Here is a 19,589-nt window from a genome sequence, read left to right as displayed (position 1 = left end):
TCTGGGTGAGCCCAAGGCAGAAGTGAGGGCCACAGGACAATGTAACCACCCTGAAGTCCTCACCGATGGTGACACTGGGCTCTTGGAAATGCCCGATGGTTGGGACACAGGCAGTGCCTGAAACATAGAGAGTAGATTCCAGGAAGCTGATGGCCTTCCCAGACCTGTCATAAAATTAGAGGCGAGTGTGACAGACTTGGGCATACATGGGTCGGGCTTTACAAAAGGGACACACAGGCTGGTCAGCAGGCCAGTGGGTACTAGTAGGAGAGGGTGGATTCATCCCACTCTAGCTGGGCTTGCCTCGTGCCACTGTGCCCATGTCTGCGTCTGCCCATTCCTTCCTCCTCTTCCTCTTCGCTGTCATCAGAGCCACTGCTGCTGGAGCTCATGACTTCCTCTGCTTCCTCCTCTTCCTCTCCTTCAGTCTCATCTTCCCCATGCCCTGGTTCTTCATGTTTCTGGAGAGAAATGAAATATACATCAAGGACTGGGTAGGGGCTGCTTGGGAGCTCTGGGCAGCAAAGACTCTTGGGATTCATTTCACTTAAAGCCAAACCCCTTACCCTGCCTAGACAGGATCTAGGAAAGGGACCTGGGAGAGGAGAGTCAGAAAGTCAGATAAAGAGCTAACATAGCAGCAAATCCCAGGACACATAGTCAAGGTAACATATTAGTGTCATTGGACTGGATGGGCACCATCTTTCAGACCCTTTATAGAACACTTGGGTTCTTAACTGTTTGCTTCCCAGGGGCAGAATCATGCTTAATCTTGGACACCTTTCTATGTGGGAACATCGTGTCGCTGGAAATAGAAGGTCGTTTAAGCCAAGGTGCAGGTGTGCTGTAATTAAAAACTATTCGTTTGCAAAGAACAACATTTATGTCCTCACTTTCCCTGCCTGCCCCCCTTATGCCATAATTTGTGATTAAAACTGTACCCTACTTTTCCATTTTTACAGCTTTGTAGTGATTCCGGCAGCATCCCTTTTCTGCGTTTATGTTTTGAGGTGGCAAATTGGGCCACGAGTGACATGTTGCCCTGTGTGGCTACATGGCTCTTTAGGTCGTCTTCTATCCACTTCTGTCTCCTCCAAATCACACCTTTCTTCCAGGCCTCCCTTGCTTTAGCCTCCCCTAGTGATTGCTCTTGCCTTGAATGGACAGCCCCCAAGAGTATACACACTGGAGAGCCTCAGCAAGAGCTGGGCGTGCTAGGTCAGCCCCTTTGAGGCGCACTACCATTTGCTCCTCAGATTGCTCTCGCTTCTCACACGTAAGGCTCAGCTCTTGGGGGATGAAAGTGCTGGAGTCCCATCCCAGCATGCTTAGAGAAATTGAGCCATACTGGTATGCCGGCCCTGAAAGAGGAACAGGAGATGAGCTGTGGGTGAAACAGGAGCCAGGCAGCAGTGATCCTCTCTAGCATTTCCCTACTGCTTTTCCTGACCTTTTCTTGGCTTGTGTCTTCCAGACTCAGCACCTGTGGGCAAAAGGGCGGACAGGCAGACGCACAGCTCAGGGCCCTTGCACGGTCATGGATAGCTTCTGGGGGCTGTTGGCCAACTGCAATCACGTAAACCTCTGAACTGTACTGGCTTGGGTTTGAATGCTGGCTGCATTCCTTTGAACATGGTGCCAGTCTTCTCCCAGTCCCACCTTGGGAAATGAGGGTGATGCTTCCCCACTTCCCATGATGCCTGTACAGGCAGGCAGAACATCTGGAACAGTGTCTCGCTAAAGGGGAACTTATTAAATGGCAGGTGTTGTTCTGGTTTTGTTTTAACTTATTTCAAGCCTTTTAAGTGAACTCTGTAGGCCACCTAATTTGCACTGTTAGCTAATCAAGAGTTCAATATTGAATTCCTGAGTGTTAGTCCTCTCTGAACTACAGTGGGGCTGAGGGAGAGATACTGAATGACTACTCGCTTTAGGAAAATTCTAGTTATATTTGTGGGGTAAGAATGATTGCACATTTTAAGTCAGGGAACACAGTTCACAGGGGAATAGGGCCGGTTCCAGTTGCAAGGACTAAAGCAGTGCAGAGATGGGACAATGACTGCAACAGGACTCATTAGATGAGGAGAAGTCTGGATCCAGGGTCTAGGCAGGGGGAGAACCAAGCTGATTAGCAGAAGCAGCCCACCCAGAGCTCCCATCCCAGGGACAATCACCTCCATAGGATTGACTGTAATAGTCAGTGCAGAGTCATCCCAGTCCATCTCAGCCTCTTTGGCAGCTCCAGTCTCTTGGAGAAAATGCTGGTGGGCAATTCGGACTCGGTACACACCCATGGCCACAACAAACACCAGCATGCACACGGAGATAATGATGACCACTGTGGCGATGCTCGGGACCACTGAAACAAAAAAGGGCATCCAATAACACAATAATTAAAGCTATAACTCATTCTTCTGAAGGACAAAAATCCAGGTTCATAATAAAATCTTCCCTCCAATTTCCCAGCCGTAGAGCTCTGGGCCCTTAAATCCCTCTGTCCGGGATATATGTTTATCAAATGTGTATCAGATATTATACTCACTCTGCTATGGTAATTGTGAGATGTAAAGGAAATGTCTGTGAGCTTCTATTAGGCACACGGTAGGCATGACTTTTCTCCTCAAATTATAGGGAAGTCTCTCTCCACTGAGAGTGAGGCATTGTAAAGGTTAGTGAAACACAAGTGCTACCAGACAGTGGCACAATATGGCACGTGCTCAAACAAAAGCATGGGCAGATGACTTTGAATATGGTAAGTGTGTGAGGGGTTCATGGGAAGCTTCTGAGTTAGCCCTGAAATGACTAGCATATTGTCTCAGCCCTTTGTACCAACCTCTGTCATTATGGAGTGTGTGAAACTCCTTGTTTAGTTGATGGACTCCTGTTGAAAGCAGGAGTATTTAGAGAGAGGGTTTTTGTAGTTTCTCTGTGGCAGGACTCCCTTCCCCAGCTCCGACCATCTTTGGATGCTACAATATAACTGCTTGGTGGCTCTTCTTGAGTCCCAGTGTCTGAACTGCCAATGAGTATCCTACCTGAACTGCGCTGGATACTACTCCGGGACTCAGGGTGATGGACAGATTGGAGGAAGGGTGGCTGCACAATAAGGTGGTTGACATGTTCCTTATCAGAGACTCTGACTTCATGGAGGACACTGACCTAGGGAGAGCAAGGAGAGATACAAGTAAGTGCTTGAGACAGTTCTCTGAAGGAATGAGGAGATGGGTAGGTGGTGGGTCAGGCCTTCCCTAACAAAGGCAGGACATACTCACCTCCAAGTTGAACTCATTGCTAGTGTAACGCCCATTGAGTTCTGAACATTTGATCCGGAACCTCCGGGTCTCAAGGGAAGTGGGCCGCCAGTTGCGGTAACGGAGGTGGTGCAGCACCTGCTCGTAGCGGCTCATGGACCCCACACCTGCACCAAGAGACCACACCTACTATCAGGAGGCGTGGGAGAGGGGAAACTGCAGGCACAGGAGACAGTGATGCTGCTGGGGTCATTAAACCAAGGGTAACAGTCAGAGGGCTTATGGGTGGAAGATGAGCAGAAGCAGAGAAGTTTCAAAGGTTAAACCAATCCAAAGAATTTTCACGTAGGCTAATCTATGACTGGAATGTTTGGCCTTATGCTGCCAAACACGGCTGAAGCATGTTCTGAGATCAAAAAGTGAAAGCATTCTCTTAGTTTCTACAGATTCCCAAGGAACAAGGATATGGTACAATTTTCCCAGAGTCTGGAGTCACTCTAGAAAGTATAGAAACATAAGAGTTTCCACTTGACCTCTAGGACTGTGCAACTCACCCCACCCCCAGTTGCTCCCATATGCAGTAGTTCCTTGACTAGGCTGCTCTGAGGGGACACCCCTGAGCAGAGGGGCCATGTGAGACCTTACCATAGATGGAGTAGCCAGCCGTAGAGTTAGTGGCATCCAGGTGTCGTTGGTGGAGTTCACTGTGGTTGAGCTCCAAGCACTCTTGTCTTGGATCCAAGTCCCCTCCGAGCACCAAAATGTCACAGAAATCCAAATTGTGTAGCATTTCTTCCAAGACTGCTGATTTCGGGGCTGTAGGAAGGGAGGGTGCATGAGAAACACCATCAGGAAGAGCTCTTGCTCACCACGACACCTCCTCTGTTACTACCTACAGGTCCAGGCAGGTCAGGAGAAGGGGGTGTGTAACCCCATCAGCCACACCCACTGCTCAAACATCAGGCCAGCTTCAAGGAGGTGGTATCAATTAGTGGGGAGAAGGTATGTGTCTCTGAAAAGCCACATAATGCTCAATTTCCTCATCTGAGAAGACACTAGAAGCCATAGCTTGCATTTGATGAGAGTTAACTGGCTCTTTATCAGTCTTTTCTAGTTCTTTTTCCATGGGGACAGTGTGTGTGTGTGTGTGTGTGTGTGTGTGTGTGTGTGTGTGTGTGTGTACATGTGTGCATGTGTGTGTCCTCACCAGGCTCTGAGGATCTTGAGAAAAGAAATTTCTTTAGAATCTAGCACAGGAACTGCCATGAAGCAGCCAGCTTTGCTCAAACAGAGATGGACTGGTCATTAATCATCACTGGATTCAACAAGATATAAGCAAAAGTTAATTAATGATTGATAAATCAGAGTACATTAATTAGTTCACATGCTCCCACAGGAGCACATTAGCAAGCTGGTCAGTCTTGTAGTCCTTGCCAGGTTTCATGACTCTAAATTTCTCAGGGAAATATCCATGTATTGAAATGTTAGATAATCTGGCAGTCCTAACTGAAAACTCCATTTTGAGATGAAGGTGATGGCTGCTTACTGAATGTGTGCTGTGCACCAGGCACAGTGCACACACAATAGGCAGTATAATCCACACCCCATCACTGGGGAAATGGGTAATCAAAGAAGTGGGCAGAGTTGCCTGAAGTCACACAGAGAACGAAGGGAGGTATGAGGCAGAGCGTGTTGTCCTGACCCTATAACTTGGAAACTTGTAACCTCTAAGGCCAAGTCTTCAAATATTACTGGCATTTATAAAAATAAAAATGTTTAAAAAGACATCCAGCGGACAAGATAGCTATTTTAATTAAAAAATTCCAGTGGTACCTAAAATAGTTTTGTTCTCGTTAACTATATATTATTAGTTTCTGTGTGCCTAATTTTTTTTTCTGTTAGCCAACTACAATGGTTCCATGTGTTACTAACAATATCTAAAAGCATAATAATCTTCATTGACACTGAGGGCAATCATTAACAGCAGTGAATGTGTAATTTTGAATCTCTCCCGGGTGTTTTCTAGCTTCCTTGCAGGTGGAGTTAGGTCACCTTCCTTATACTATGGCTGGCAGAGCCACACTAGACAGGCGTGTGTCCTGGCTGCCATCACATGGCATTATTTCCCATCCCTACTTTCCTGTGTTGGAGGGATGCTGGGTTAGGAGCCCAGAGTGGAATCATCCATGGCTGAGCTCTGCAAACAATAGCAGGGGTCAGGACAGCAGTGGCTACAAAGGAGCTAAGTAGCACAGAAGCATAGGAACATGTATGTGTTGGGGTGTTGAGTATGCATTCTGTGCTCCTGCACAATTTACATGGCTGTGAGTATATGTGTATGCGTGTCAGTGCGGGGCAGAAGATGATCCCGGAACCTGTCCCTGTGGCCTGGTAGCAAACAGTTAGCCTGCTCATTTAAGAGTCTCGTAAAAATGACTATTTCAACAGTAAGTATAGAAATTTAGGAGTACTAATAATAGCTCTCGGGCACTGGGCTGTGCGCTCTGCCTGCACCTCTCATAAATAGAAGGTGAAATGTGGACTCAGTTAGCTGCTTTCTCCCGCATTGCCCGCGTGCGGGTGTCAGCGGCAGCGAAGCTTGATGCTCTTGGGCTGTGACCACTGAAGTCAGCAGGCCTTCCTTTTTTCAGTCTGATTTTAGCCACAAATGAGGACAACAGAGGAGGGGAGGTCACACGACTTAATGCATCTTGGCATGTAACTCAGAAACCTCCCTGGCTGGCCAGGTGTGAAATACAAACTATTTTTAGGCTTTCAGGAGGTCTGCCCCTTGAGAACCTAATCAGTGGGGACCAGGGTGGTTTAAGATGGTGTGTAATTGGGATTATTATAGAAGGGGCTCTTCGGGGACTCAGGCCTACCGGTACCCAGTACATCATTAGCAGTGGCTTAGGATACGGGGAGGGAGTTGAAGTTGTGCTTCTGGAAGGATTGCTCTCAGACAAGCATTGTCAGGAAATGCTGAGTCCCTCTGAGCTGCAAAAGGAAGGCATCCCTCCCTTCCTCACCACAGACTCTCTCTCTGTGGGCTCCTTTCCTTTTGTCTGCCTCCAACACATGCTCTTGCTTTCTCTGTAACCGAGTGTTTCTTTCAGGCAGAGAATGGAAACTAAGCCTCCCCTCAGCAACAGCCCTAATAATGAAGCTGGTGGGAATTACAACCTGGAAGTTCCCCCGAGAGCTTAGTCATATTGCCGAGTGAGCCTCAGCCTTCTGTTGGGTAATGCGAAGTTGGGTTCTATCCTTTGCACACCTTTAGCTTTTCTTTGATGGGAATAATACAAACCCACTCCAGGACTTTTTTTTTTCAGTTACAGAAAAGGGAAGGTAAGCACAAACAAATCATCCCTATCCATGTTCCTCAGGGGACACTGCTGTTAGCATCAAGTATCTTTTCTTCTGGGCATCTCTTTCTTACACGACTGTGATCATGCTACACGGATACTGCTAAGTCTGCGTGTTACTTCTTTTCACTTACCATATAGCACAAGTGTATTCCTTCTTGCTTCCTGTCACTAACATGGGTGTGCTATGCTTTGTTAAGCTGCCAATCACCTGAGCGTTTCTAGCTTGGTTTGATTTTTCCTATCATACAGCATCCTTCCATGGATGAGCAGTGTTGTTGTCCTGATGCATCATTTTACCGGAGTGTACGGAGTTAAGGTCCGCCCTCCCAGTGGCCCCATAAGCACCTGTGCCTGTGGTTCTTGTGTCCCCGGAGGCCTCAGTTTTGGCAAAGGTGCTCACGATCTTGATGTCAGGGAAGAGAGTCACTCCTCTGACACTTTCAAACTGGGCAGCAGGTCTCCAGAAGCGCTCTGTTCCCTGGAGGGTGATCTGGGGCTCGATGGCCTGCAGGACCATGATGTAGGCATCCACATCTGGGATGCTGATGCACACATCTTCCCCAAAGCACCTGGGAAAACATCTCCAGTCATGGCCCTGCTCAGCTGATGGTTTCAACCATCTACTCCAGAGCTGTGGGCAATGACTGCTACCTCCAGTCCTTGCCATGGTGTCCTGGATGCTAGCAGTCTCTGAGGGTGACTGCCAACTTTCACATTTAAGGCCACGTTAGCACCCTAACCACAAAGAGAGTGGTTCCTAGGAGGGATGGGACTTTTCTATACTAGCAACAAGTAATCATTAAAGCTTTCATTATCTTTTAGCAAAGTAATCCATGGCAACATTAATTAGAAAGCAAATGCTCACTTTTGTGCATTAGTATTTGGTAAGGGAACTGTTGTCTGGTTGGCTGTAGCCATTTTACTAGATGGGACCCCAGGGCTAGATTCTCCTGCTGTGGCATATGCATATGTACTGTCTCTGAGGATATCATGGGGGGTGCACCTCTTCTGTGGGTGAGGGCAGAAGACTGAAGTGGTTACATTACTTCACCCTAGTGCACTGCTACATGAGTATCTGGGAGACAGTAATGATGTTACAAGAACCAAGGCTTGGAAGAGGGATAGGTGAGAATCCATGCCCTTCTTGGTCACTCCTGGCTGGGTATTTCATTGCTCTGTATTTCAACTTCTTATCTATTCAATAGGGAGGGCAATGATTACCCTGTAGTAGTAATGGCTAGTTATGAAGACCTTCAAAAAAAGCTACAAGCTTCCTCAGTAGAATCATTGAAGCCTACGTGCCATTGATAGTCTCCATCATCAATGAATCCAAAGACTTGGGCAAAAACAGTGAGCACTGCCTAGACCAACTGTGTGCTCTAGGCACCAGGGTAGATCCCTAATGGGGCAGCCATCATTCTTCATGCTGAGGGAAGGTCCCCAGTGGAAGAAGGAAGGGTAGTTTGGGTAAGTCCCCTATGGAAATGGATTGTTTTCATCTCTTTCATGCTCTAGGTAAATGCTGAGTTTGGGTGCTACTGCAGGTACCCAGCTCAGCTTCCTGTTGCCTTTGCCATGCCCACCCAGTGGGCTCCCCTTTCCTTGCAGTTTATGGACAGTAGGACTCAGGGATGGACACTGGGTAGTCTCTTCCCTCCTTTTTGCACCAATTTGGAGCTGATTCAGAGGTGCCTATGTCTAACCTCAGGCTTCTAGGTGGGAGCATTCTCCATCACTCTTATTGAGTGTCGCTTTCCATAGTGGGCATCTCTACCAGGCCCAGAAATGCATCTGCCAGCAGACCCACCCTTCCCACCCTCGTTCCTTCCTCCTGAGTTCTTGGTAACTCTACTTCCACCTTCTAGGAGTTTCTCTGAGGTTCCTTGCCTAGCAGTCATCTCAAGTAGCTGCCATATCTGGGAACTGAGCTATCAAAAACTACAGTAATCGCATTTACTAATTGAACTTTCCTCCCTTCTCTTCCTCTGGCTTATCCATAGTATTTAGGAATTCTGCAAAGCAAAGTTGGTTAATCTAGTTGAATTTAATAACTATTTACCAAGCGCCTACCATGTACCAGGTACTATGCTCTTAAATCAGACCATTTTAGACCTAGCTTTTGGAAAATAGACCTTTCTAGGTATCAGATTAGATGTGGAATAAAACAGCAAGGTGGGTTTGAATTGGAGACACAACATGATATTTCCCTTAAGAAAGCCAAAGGAGAGTAGAGGTCTCTGAAGCATTCTCCCACAGATAACAGAGTTGAGGAAAGTCGAACAAGAGAAGCCCTACTCACAAAGGAACAGTCTTAAGGGATCATTGTTGCTGCCTCAGTTGGGCCTAGGCCAATTGGCTTTTACTCACTGGACTTTGGAAGAGACTCTGAGGCGCCGGACCCCTGCTGTTGGGAACTGCCTGGAATTGATGTAGGAGACCTTCTGGAGGGCTCGGTTGATGTTCCCAATGTCATCACCTTCCATCACGAGGATAGACTGTGAAGGGTTGAAGTGATACTGGAAGATAGAAGTGGAGATGATGGGAAAGACGGTCAGTGATAGGCGTGGCTAGCTGAAAACTGTGCAACTCCACAAGGAGGCCACTAAAGTTATCTCCAGAACATTGGAAGATGATAAATCAGTGTGGTCTCCAACTCTTCAGTAAGTTGTACCACTTTCTTCTGAGCATCAGGACCCAGGACCTTCCCTAGGAGTTAAACCTAAGGATTAACAGCTTGAACCACAGGATGGAACTCTGAGAATTCTGTCACAGTGTTCTTGCTAAGAGGTATCTTTGTTTTGTTTCACAGACAGGGTCTCACCATGTAGGCATCACTGGCATGGAATTCACTATGCAGACCACGGTAGCCTCAGACTAATAGATATTAGCCTGCCTGTGCCTCCCGGGTATTGGGATAGAAGGTGTGAGCCACCATGCCCTTTGATAGCAAGGGTTTTGTGCTATTTTCAATTTTTTACTGATATTATTACAATCCATAATCTCATAATATAAACACATGAATGTATCCAGAAGACAAATCCTGGCATGGAAAATTTCTAGGTCAAAGAGTAATACATACTCTTTGTCCATGCTGACAAATTTTATTGCCTGAATTGTCAACACATCAACACACACACACACACACACACACACACACACACACACACACACACACACATGCACACATCTGCCTTCATCTACTTTAACCTCAGCCATCTGCTTGCTGTCAGTCTTTGGGAACCCAGCCAGACTTATAGGTGACAAATGCCAACTTATTCTAGTTTTAATTCATATTTCTTTTACTATATGCGTTTAAGGAAAACTATCTGCTTCTTTACCCCGACCTGACCCAAATGTCTTGTGCTATGTTTGGAGATAGATGTGTCAATGTTGGTGACACTGAACCATGTGAGTCACTGGCATGGTAGTCCTAGTCAGCTGATGGGTCTTTCTTTGTTTCCTTTAGCTACTATATAAGTGTTTTATTTCTGCCTACTCTTCTTCATTTAGGTCCCACTGGGATAGTGGGCTTCTTCTTCTTTTTTTTTCTGGTAGCACTTACAAAAGGATGGTAGTATCATGATTACATGGCACACTGATGAGGGATTGTCTCACTGAATACAGGACCCTACTGACCCCTTGCTCCCAGAAGCTAGCCCCAGTGATCTCAGAACTCCTGTTAGATGAATAAATGAATGGTTCCCCAAGCCTCCATTTTACTTAGCACCAACTTCTGTCCCCCCAACATGACCTCCTTCTAGTCACTTGCTTTTCAGCAGAGCATATCATCACAGTACCAAACCCCACTCTCTCCCCTTCCTGGTCACTAGCGAAGTGACACTTCCTTCCTCCCTTGTGCCATGTGCTCTAGGGCCATGTGACCCACCTGACCAATGAGACATAAGGAGAGGTGAAGTATGATGCCCTGGGCCAAGGCAGGAAATTTCCCTGTGGGGTTCTCTAGTCTTTCCCTCTACTCTAGTGCCTTCAGCCTGTATACAGGAACTCTACTCCACCTCCAGTACTTACAATAAGAGGAAAACTGAATCAGTCACTGAATCTGGAGAGTTACTACCACAATAAGTCAACCTCTCTGGAGGATGAAGTCAGCCCTACCCTGTCGTGATTCTTCTCTGAAGCTACATAGCATGTCTGAGAGACAACAATATTTAGGATTGCCATTCTAGCTCCAATGTACATTACGGAATGCAGTTTTGGGTAGATACTCCCCCTTTGTCATTTGAAACATGAAGAAATGAATATCTACCTGTCTGAAGTTTAAATGAGCTAACATACAGGATGACTCTACTGCAAATGAAATACTTGAGGCTAGAAGTGTTTGGGATTTTGTATTTTTTTCTATTAGATTTAGAATATCTGCACATATATGTCAAGTTTTAGGGCTAGAATCCAAATCTGTATATGAAATTCACTTATAGTTCATATATATCTCATACACACAGTCTGAAGGTAACTGCATATAATATTTTTAACGTGCCTGTGGTTTGACTGTGGTCTGTCACAGGAGACTAGCTGCAAGTTTTTCATTTGTGGTAGCATGTCAGTGCTTATGGAGTTTTGTATTTCAGAACATTAGATTAAGGATGCCCACTTGATATAAAGTTTCTAGTATTTACAAAGCATTCAATATATGAAAGCTTGGGTTATAATCCCCAGAGCTGTAGTAAGTCTATCTTTGTTGAGTCTTTGCTGGTGGAACCCCTGTGTCTTGGTTGCCTTTCCTTCCCTGTGTTCTCTTTCCTGTCCCTCAAAGCCCTGGGTAGGGTCCCTCTGAGCTGTGACCTCTGTCCATGAGCACAGCTTCCTTGCTCTAGATTCAGGAGGTCCCAGGTAGGTGTTCCACAGCCAGTCACTGGGTGTGCCTCTAGCCACTGTTTCACAGGAAGCCACTGGGAGGGGGGGTCTCTAGCTATTGTTTAACAGGCAGCCACTGGAGGTGTCTCAAGGCTCATCCACTCAGGATTCTCAGCTTTGAAGCCACTACACACCAGTGGGTCATGGGTGCTACAGCGGAGTCTTGTGGTGCTGCTGCTGTCTGTGTGAGACCCTCAAGGGTCCGGTTACTGCTCTCCCTCAGCTTTTCTACAGGGTCCAGAGAACCAGTAGTATGAAGAAGATGGTTAGCACTGCACAGCAGGCTGGTTTGAGCCCAGCATGAGGCCAAATAGGAAGATCAACAGGTTTGTTTAGAGCAGTGGTTCTCAGCCTTCCTTTAATACAGTTTCTCATGCTATGGTGACCCCCCCCAACCATAAAATTATTTTTGTTGCTACTTCATAACTGTAATTTTACTACTGTTATGATTTGTAATATAAATATCTGTGTTTTCCAATGATCATAGGTGATCCCTGTGAAAGGGTCATTCGACCCCCAATGGGGTCACGACCCACAGGTTGAGAAATGCTGTTCTAGAACAATGATTAGGTAGCATTTCTTGGCAATCAACAGAGCACATGTGTCCACTGAATCCTAGCAAAGCATGGGTTAGCCAATATGTTGGATTTCCAGGTAATGCCTAGCCCAAGCCCAAGACTATTCTTCTAACCAAAGAGCATGAAGATGGATACTGGTCTAGCTGTCATTATAGTTTCTGAAGGGTCAATAAAAGCCTCCACAGGCTCACATACTTTTCTAGGTGCAGTATTCCATGCTCTAGGGATAGGTCTATAGTTATGAGGCAGACATGTTTGCACTGGCATAATCATAGGGGCCCATAGTTCCTTGGGAATCTGTGCGGTGACTATAGCAAACTAGGAAGATTCTAGACAGATATATTCTACAATGGCCACTTCTCCCAGACACTTAGCTAGTTTCTTTAGTTTCCTTGCAGGCTGGACCATCAGTGAAATTCCTATCTGAAGCCTAAGTTTCCTATGTCACAGCAACAGGCTGGCTATGGCTTCCTGGGCACCTTGTCATTCCCTGACCATCTGCTATCTGCCAGCCTCTTTAATCTGTACCAAATGGTTTAGAGGGTAAAGGCCTTTGCTGCCAAGGCTGACAATTTGAATTGTCAACCCTGAGATCCACATGGTGGAAGGGAAAAACTGAATCCCATAAGTTGTCCTCTGACTCCCACATGAGTATCATGGCTTGTGCCCACCTCTAAATGCATATGCAAGTGTAGTAACAAATGAACAGAAAGGTCTCCCATGCCACAAAGAGACCTGTGATTTGTTGAGAACCCATTAGGTTTGATACAGGGATATGTATCTATATGTTTAGTAAATTAATACACTGCTAAAAGACACATAGGGCATTGGGGGTTGAAATACCTTTCCCAGGGTCACCAAGGCAGTAATTAGTAAATAAACATTGGTGTTGAGCACTTAGGAGTGCCTGGCTCTAAGGTCACTGTTCTTTCTTGCTCTCCTACACTGTGAAGGTGATGATGGCAAGGATGGTGCCAAGGAAATCAGAACAGGGTGGTCTTCCAGATGTGGCTGTTCCATGGTATCTTGTATGGGTGCAAGGCAACAATCACCTCAACCCTGCAGAGACCGAAACGTGCTTGAGAAGTATCCAGAAATAGGCATGAGTCTCAGGAGGATAAGTGGGGCAGAGAGCTGGTGCTAGGCCCAATGAGTGGAGAAGTTTCTTCAGCAAGTGATGTTTCGTTTCTTTGTAAGTCAGTCACACAGAGGGAGGCTAGTCACTGGCAAATCAAATGATAGCCATTCAGAAATGACATGCAGGAGACACACGTGCAGGGTCTGAAGGAAGTTAGTTTCAACAATGGCCAGGACTATCTTTTAATCAGAGTTGCTGGTGTGGAGGAAAAAATATGGGCTTATTTTGGACAAGTCCCCAAGTCCCAGTCCCCTTTGCTTTTGAAATGAGGTCATAATATTTAATTTGTTTTGAGGAGTAGAGATAATGAACATAAAATAGCCCCCAGTGAGCGCTTTGTAAACCAAGTGTCTTATTAACTTCTCTCATGGACCTCAAGCTCTCACAAGCCATGCCGTAGGGATGGGAAAGGATAATTTGCAGTGACGTGAGTATGAGCAGATGGGATGCTGGAGCCTCCCCCTAGACCCCACTATTTGTTTGTCACTTAGCTTAGCACCTTTTCTTTCCACAGGCTATGACTACTCAGTAGAAATCACTTTGGTTCTTAATTTATAATTCACAAATTGCCTTGCGTTAGGTCTAGCATCTTTGCCCCCTCCCCCCCCCCCCCCCGTCAAACCTGGAACTCTGCAACAGTGGCCCCTTGGGATGGTTCAACCTTGGGATGGTTCAAACAGAGGATGCATTTAGAGACAGGCAGTGAGTGAATTGGAGTGAGAAAAAGAGAATTGGAAGCTAAGCTCTGAAGCACTAGGTGAACAATATCCAAAGGAAATAACATATGCTTATCAGACCAGCTTTCCCAGTGACATGTAATTAACAAGTGTGTATGAGCATGTGTGTCAAAGCTATGGTAAACCATATCTGGAAAGTCAATCTTGCCTAATCATGCTTTCTGTATCCCTCCCATCTTCCCCTTCTGACCCAATGTCCAGGGCAGGGACCTTAAACCCTGCTGCATGACCAAGATTATTCTCTCTTGCTTGAGCTTTCAATGGCTCCTAGTGGTTGATGAAAAAAAAATACATCTAAACGTGTTTAGGAGTGTCTATAGCATAGTCTTCATCTAGCTATTTGGTTCCACTTCTGTGCTACTATTTGGGCATCCACAATACTAGCCTTGAGGTTCCTGTGCATTTTGCAATGCCCATTTGCTACTGCTCAAATTCCCAGATCTCCTTGGAGTGCCTGCCCTCTATTCCCCTTCCTTTCCCGGGTGGATTCCTACCTGTTTTTAAATATTCTTCCCAGGCTTTCCCTCCTCTGAGGAGACTTCCCTGAAGGCCATTTACGCTGAATCTGAAGCTATGAAGTGGGCCTGCCTAGATTCAAATTAGGACTTAGCCCATCATTGACTTAAGGATGATGCTTGAGCATCCTTTATCCCTCAGTTCTCAGTATCTGATTGAGAACATCAGGGTACCTTTATCAACAAGAAGGGGTATCACAAAGAGTGATAGTCATAAAGCATTTAGAACAAGCAGTGTCTGCCTCTCAGAGACCTTTAGGAAATGCCAGTGCTCACCATCAATGTAGTGGTACCCAAGCAGGTTTATTGACCACTACAGCCACTGAATTATCTGAAGACAATAAGCCAAGAACATCCACCTGTGTATACTAGAACCCTGTTCATAACTGCAATATGGTATACTTGCTGGGGTGATCACATATTAATGAACATCACAGGTGCTTGGACCAGCAGGCCCTTCTTGCACACCCAGGGCCAGAGCCATCGAACATCAGGCCCCTGTTAAAACGAGTCCCTACTTAGGAAAGGCAGGCCCATGGTAGGATGTCAAGGCAGGCCTATGGCAGGCTGGGGACAGATGGGCAGCAGGTGGCGATCCTCTGTTGTTGTCACCTTCCATTGGGAAACAGCCAAAGGGGGACTACTATGGCTTCTGGGGACTCCAAGAGCTGTCCTGATCTCCAGGACACAGTGGATAGGTCACCCTACTTCCAGAAAGGAGCTAGGGACTCATCTCACAAGGGCCTGTCATGATCCATCAGGGCCTTTGATGGGACTGACCTTGCTCTTTATTCAGAACTCGGGCCCAGGATCAGTGAGAGCTTTTTATATCTAGGTGGGGCCAGAAAATAACCTTACCTGTCAGAAAGAAGCTTGCTGGGATCATCGCTGCCCCTCCCCCACCGTCTGGGAGATGCTTTCCTAAGAATACAGCTCTGATTTCCTGAATCACTTGAATATTTTTGTTTCACGCAGGCAATAAAACCACAAATCTTTTCATGTTCCTTGTGACTTCCAGATATTGCTTGGAGGGGGTGGCTGGCATCATTTTGACAATGTAAGACCTAGTGACTGTCACATCTGTTTTCCAATTCTACCTCACATTTGTCTGCTCTCCTCTTTCTCGTTTGCCTTTTGGAGTCCTAACTTTTTGTTTACATTTTATGCTTTTTGAAATGTATTCTTGCCTGGCGCTTTAGTGCCTTTAGGCAAATGAATAGCAAAGTAACCAACCAATCTGCAGACAAATGAAGTTTCATACCTCCCTGCAGGTACACCCAGGACGGTGTCTACTGTCTATGCTGGAGTACCTGATGTAGCCATTTCAGGAGCCAGCAGCAGAAGTCCATCCAGAAGTCACGGTCACTAACTGGCTCCTGTTAAAGTGTGATCACACCTTAGCTGAGGCACCATTTCTGTGAGGCTCCTCTGGAAACCATTATTTCCTGGCACGCTCAGGTATTGGGTAGCTTTCCACTCATAAATCAGTGTCTTATCAGAGGTGGCAGTGGTTCCTTCCTTACCTTTATTCCTTGCCCGAGGCTTTCCAAGGAATTAATATCCAGCCCTTCTTTGCAGGCTTGCAGACAAGAAATCACCTTCTGGCTTTCCATTTTGCCAGGACGGATCGTGAGGCTGGCGAGGCTGCCATGGAAAAACTGTGCAAATCGTGGTTTGGCCACTTCACCTCCTGTAAGAACAAGAAACATTGCCATCTGCTGTGAGGAGACCAGGTAGGAAGCACCAGGAACCATGGTCCCTCATCCTGTCTGTGTGTTCTTTAAACCTAAGGGACAAAAACAAGCCAGTGTGCTTGTGTGTACATGGGCTGAGCACTGTGGTGGCTGGGGTCTTCTACCATGCCCATGCAAGGTTCAAAATGCTCATGCTGCAGCTTGATCAGAAGCCATGCCCATCTCCTGCCTGCTCTCCAAGCCAGGCTTCCCTTGAGGTCTGCTTGTAGCCCACCTCACACAGACAGCCTTTCCTAGTCTTTCCTATGCACAGTCCTTATTTTTGGCTGGACTGCATGGACTGATCTAGCCTGGATCAGAGAAGAAACAGAATGCAGAGAGAAGATGGACCAGGACTGAGTCCCCATCTGGATAGTTCCCAGGAGAGGTTTTGATGGCTCACGGGACCCCTTAGCGCCCCCTAGCTCTGGTAGACTGTCTCAGCACATCAGCTCCTGCTGCTTCTGTGCTTTATGTGGCCCGAGGCTTGGCAATAGGCTGGGCACGCCTATGAATGGCTTCTCCAGCTCTGTAAAGGGAAGCTTTCTAGCAAGTGCCACTGTGGCACCCTTGCTGCTCTTTGGCAAGCCTGGTGTGCCAACAAAACCCTGTGGGTAGTGGGCGCCCCCTAGGCACACAGCTCCTATATTCCCTAGTGTTCAGTATGTCTTCCTATGTGGTACCCACTTCTTTATGCTTTCCTTTTGAGACTTCGTGTGGGCTGCCTATTGAATCTCTCCTGCAGACTCACTGCACAGCTCTTTCTACTGCTTGGGTATGGACTTGCCTGGGCTCTCCCTCACACCCGGTCCATTGCTCTCACATTTGCTCGCCTCCACCCTGTCCTCTCTGTTGCCCAGATGAGGCAAATTTCACAGTATTTCAAGGTCGCTTAGATTCTCTGTCGCTGCTGCCTCCTCAAACCTTACTGAGTCCCTGCTTCTAAGCCCCGTCCCTGCCCTGAGACCCACCGTGCTCTAGGTTTGGATCACTGTTAGTTGGTTTTATTGTAGCCTTCCACCTGACATTGCTGGCAAATTGTTTACTTGCATATGCTTAAGCTTAGTAGCCTAAATTGTTATCATCCACCTTGGCTAAGAGTTTTAGTCATCTGGGAATCTTTAAAAAGATAAACTGGCACCTGGTGCTTGGTCTGACCCCCTGGAGATTTTTATTTAATTGGTATGGGGAGTTTTAAAAAGCTTCTTGGGTAAAACAGATGTGATGCCAAGGTTAAAAAGCACTGAGCTGTGAGCTTCTCCAGGTTGGGCCTTTTGCATACTCCTTATGTGATCTCTCTCCTTGATGCTACCCGCAGGCTTGCTCTTCGCAAGCTGCTATAATTTATTAGTTTAAGCCTCTCTTTCCTGGATAGCAAAGATCACTCATGCATTATTCATTTTAATGAAGACAATACTGAGCAAGTACGTATTTGGGGCTGAGGGTTGCACCAGACACTGTGCATAAGTTGACTCATTTATTCTTCTCAAGAACACTTGGCCTCTTGTGTCCTCTTGGCATGCTGTAGTCTGCCTGGCATACAACAGATACTTTATAATTGCCTGTTGAATTGAAGCAGATGATGTGCTGAATGCCATCAGAGTCACCGTGGGCACTGCAGCTCTCTCACCCTTCCCTTCTTGCTAAGGCAGCCCAGAGGCTTTGGCCATGGACACAAGCTCCAGGGACAGAGTCTAAGCAATTTTTATTATGCCATCATTGCTCCAATGATGGATTCAGGAGTGGGTCTGGGGCCAAATAAGATGCTGAAGCCAATCACTACCTGGCATTCAATAAGCCATAATTTTATGCCCAAGAATATGCATGGAACCAAATTTAGACTACCATCGTGAGAGCTGATGACTGGTAGCTTATACATAATAGCTTCTATTTGGCTCTCGGAAGGTTTTCAATTAACTCTTGTTGTCTTTCTATAGAGAACACACAGCTGCAAAAACCATCTTGTCATTAGCCTGAGAGTGATAAGGACAATGCAAAATGTAGGGCAGAGCTAGAAGAGTCACATGGGACCAAGTAGGACCCCAGTGGGTATTCCCACTGCTGTGTTCTGGAATATTCTCTGCTATAGAAACCGTCTGTCTTTATGTGTTAAACCATTTTGTCTCTTAGGTTGCTTCCTTGCCACATAAGGATTCTTTGCTTTGAAAGTAAAACAAATCTTTCTAGTGCTTGGTTCCTGGGGAATTCCAAATAGATGTGACTTTGATGAATGGCCTGAAAAGGTCATGGCTATGGATGGATAATTTGAGGTTTTCTGAGCTTGATGCTCCTCCATAACATTTGTATGTTCATGCCCTAATGTTATGGCTTGGATGTCAAGTACCCCCACCAATAAGCTCCCATATTGAAGAGTGGGACCCTCATGTTTAGAGGGTCCCACTCCTGGGAGTCAATTTTTGAATAGACTCCTGGGAGGCAATAGAAGCATGGAGGGTGGGGTCTCTTTGGAAGATGCCAGCCACTATATCTGTTCTCTGGATGTCCTAGGAACAACTCTACTCCTCCATATCCTTCTGCCAGGATGCTCTCCCTCTTCTTGGCCTAGAAACAATGGAGCAGGCTGGTCATGGACTGAAGGCTCTGAATCCATGAGCCAAGACAAATCCTTCTGCACATGAGGATTTTAATTTTACTTGTATTTGTCATAGTAATAAAATGTCTGACTTATAATCATGTGAATTGATATCTGGATATCTTTTTTTTTTGACCTACAGAAAAGAAGCCTGAGCATGAATGATGGAGAAGGTGCCATCCAGATGACCATCTATTTTTTGCCTTGTCTCTACCTTTGATTGGTAGAGTCAATGAGTATCACCAACTAGGTGTGACCTGTGTACCCAACACCATGTGCAATCTCAACATGCATCATCTCTTTGAATCTTCACAACCATCCTGGGATATAGGCAGTCACTAAGTCACTATATAAGCACTCATATATAATAAAACTCAGGCTTGTAGTTGTAAAGTGTATGACCCTACAATCTAACTACATTATCTATTATCTATTGTGCCTCATCATCTCACTCAGAGGCTCTATTTCAAAGGCCAATATCTGTGACAGTATTGGATCCCAAGATACCATGTTCTGCATTTCAACTCAAGAATCTGTGCTGTTCTCTGTTTGTGAGTCAGACATCTGTAGGAATTGGATTGAGTTAGCATTTTTCAATGGGAGGCATGCATAAAATTTGAAGTACATTTTATACAGTGCTAGATATGATATAAGGTATCTAAAACAATAGATAACTGACAATTTTCTCTTTTTAATATTGAAGGTGTCTATATGAGTCACACAGCTTCTCTGTCAAAATTCAGAATAAACTTGGTCATGAATCAATTTAAGAGAACAAAAACATCAAAACTTTGTTTCTAG

At 45.9% G+C, this 19,589-nt stretch overlaps 1 protein-coding gene and 1 long non-coding RNA gene across 2 annotated transcripts in view; one reads left to right on the top strand and one right to left on the bottom strand.

The window, feature by feature from the left end:
• Positions 1-217: 217 nt before the first annotated feature.
• The window catches only part of Clstn2 (calsyntenin 2), a 556,633-nt gene continuing 537,261 nt past the window's right edge, over positions 218-19,589 (bottom strand). Inside the window, exons 10-17 of the mRNA XM_051206591.1 lie at positions 15,986-16,152; positions 8,987-9,135; positions 6,965-7,188; positions 3,897-4,067; positions 3,273-3,418; positions 3,036-3,159; positions 2,175-2,359; positions 218-461 (exon numbers count right to left, since the gene is read on the bottom strand). Coding sequence (XP_051062548.1) covers positions 261-461; positions 2,175-2,359; positions 3,036-3,159; positions 3,273-3,418; positions 3,897-4,067; positions 6,965-7,188; positions 8,987-9,135; positions 15,986-16,152 — 1,367 coding nt within the window. The 3' untranslated portion in view covers positions 218-260. The remainder of the gene's footprint in view (positions 462-2,174; positions 2,360-3,035; positions 3,160-3,272; positions 3,419-3,896; positions 4,068-6,964; positions 7,189-8,986; positions 9,136-15,985; positions 16,153-19,589) is intronic.
• On the top strand, positions 15,849-16,195 carry LOC127238139 (uncharacterized). Its single transcript, XR_007835904.1, has 2 exons — positions 15,849-15,920; positions 16,041-16,195. It is a non-coding gene; the product is annotated as an uncharacterized LOC127238139 (long non-coding RNA).

The sequence above is a fragment of the Phodopus roborovskii genome, unplaced genomic scaffold, assembly GCF_943737965.1.
Source record: "Phodopus roborovskii unplaced genomic scaffold, PHOROB, whole genome shotgun sequence".
Taxonomy (NCBI): domain Eukaryota; kingdom Metazoa; phylum Chordata; class Mammalia; order Rodentia; family Cricetidae; genus Phodopus; species Phodopus roborovskii.
The sequence above is the reverse complement of the archived record's forward strand: the minus strand, read 5'-3'. Positions and strand labels throughout refer to the sequence as shown.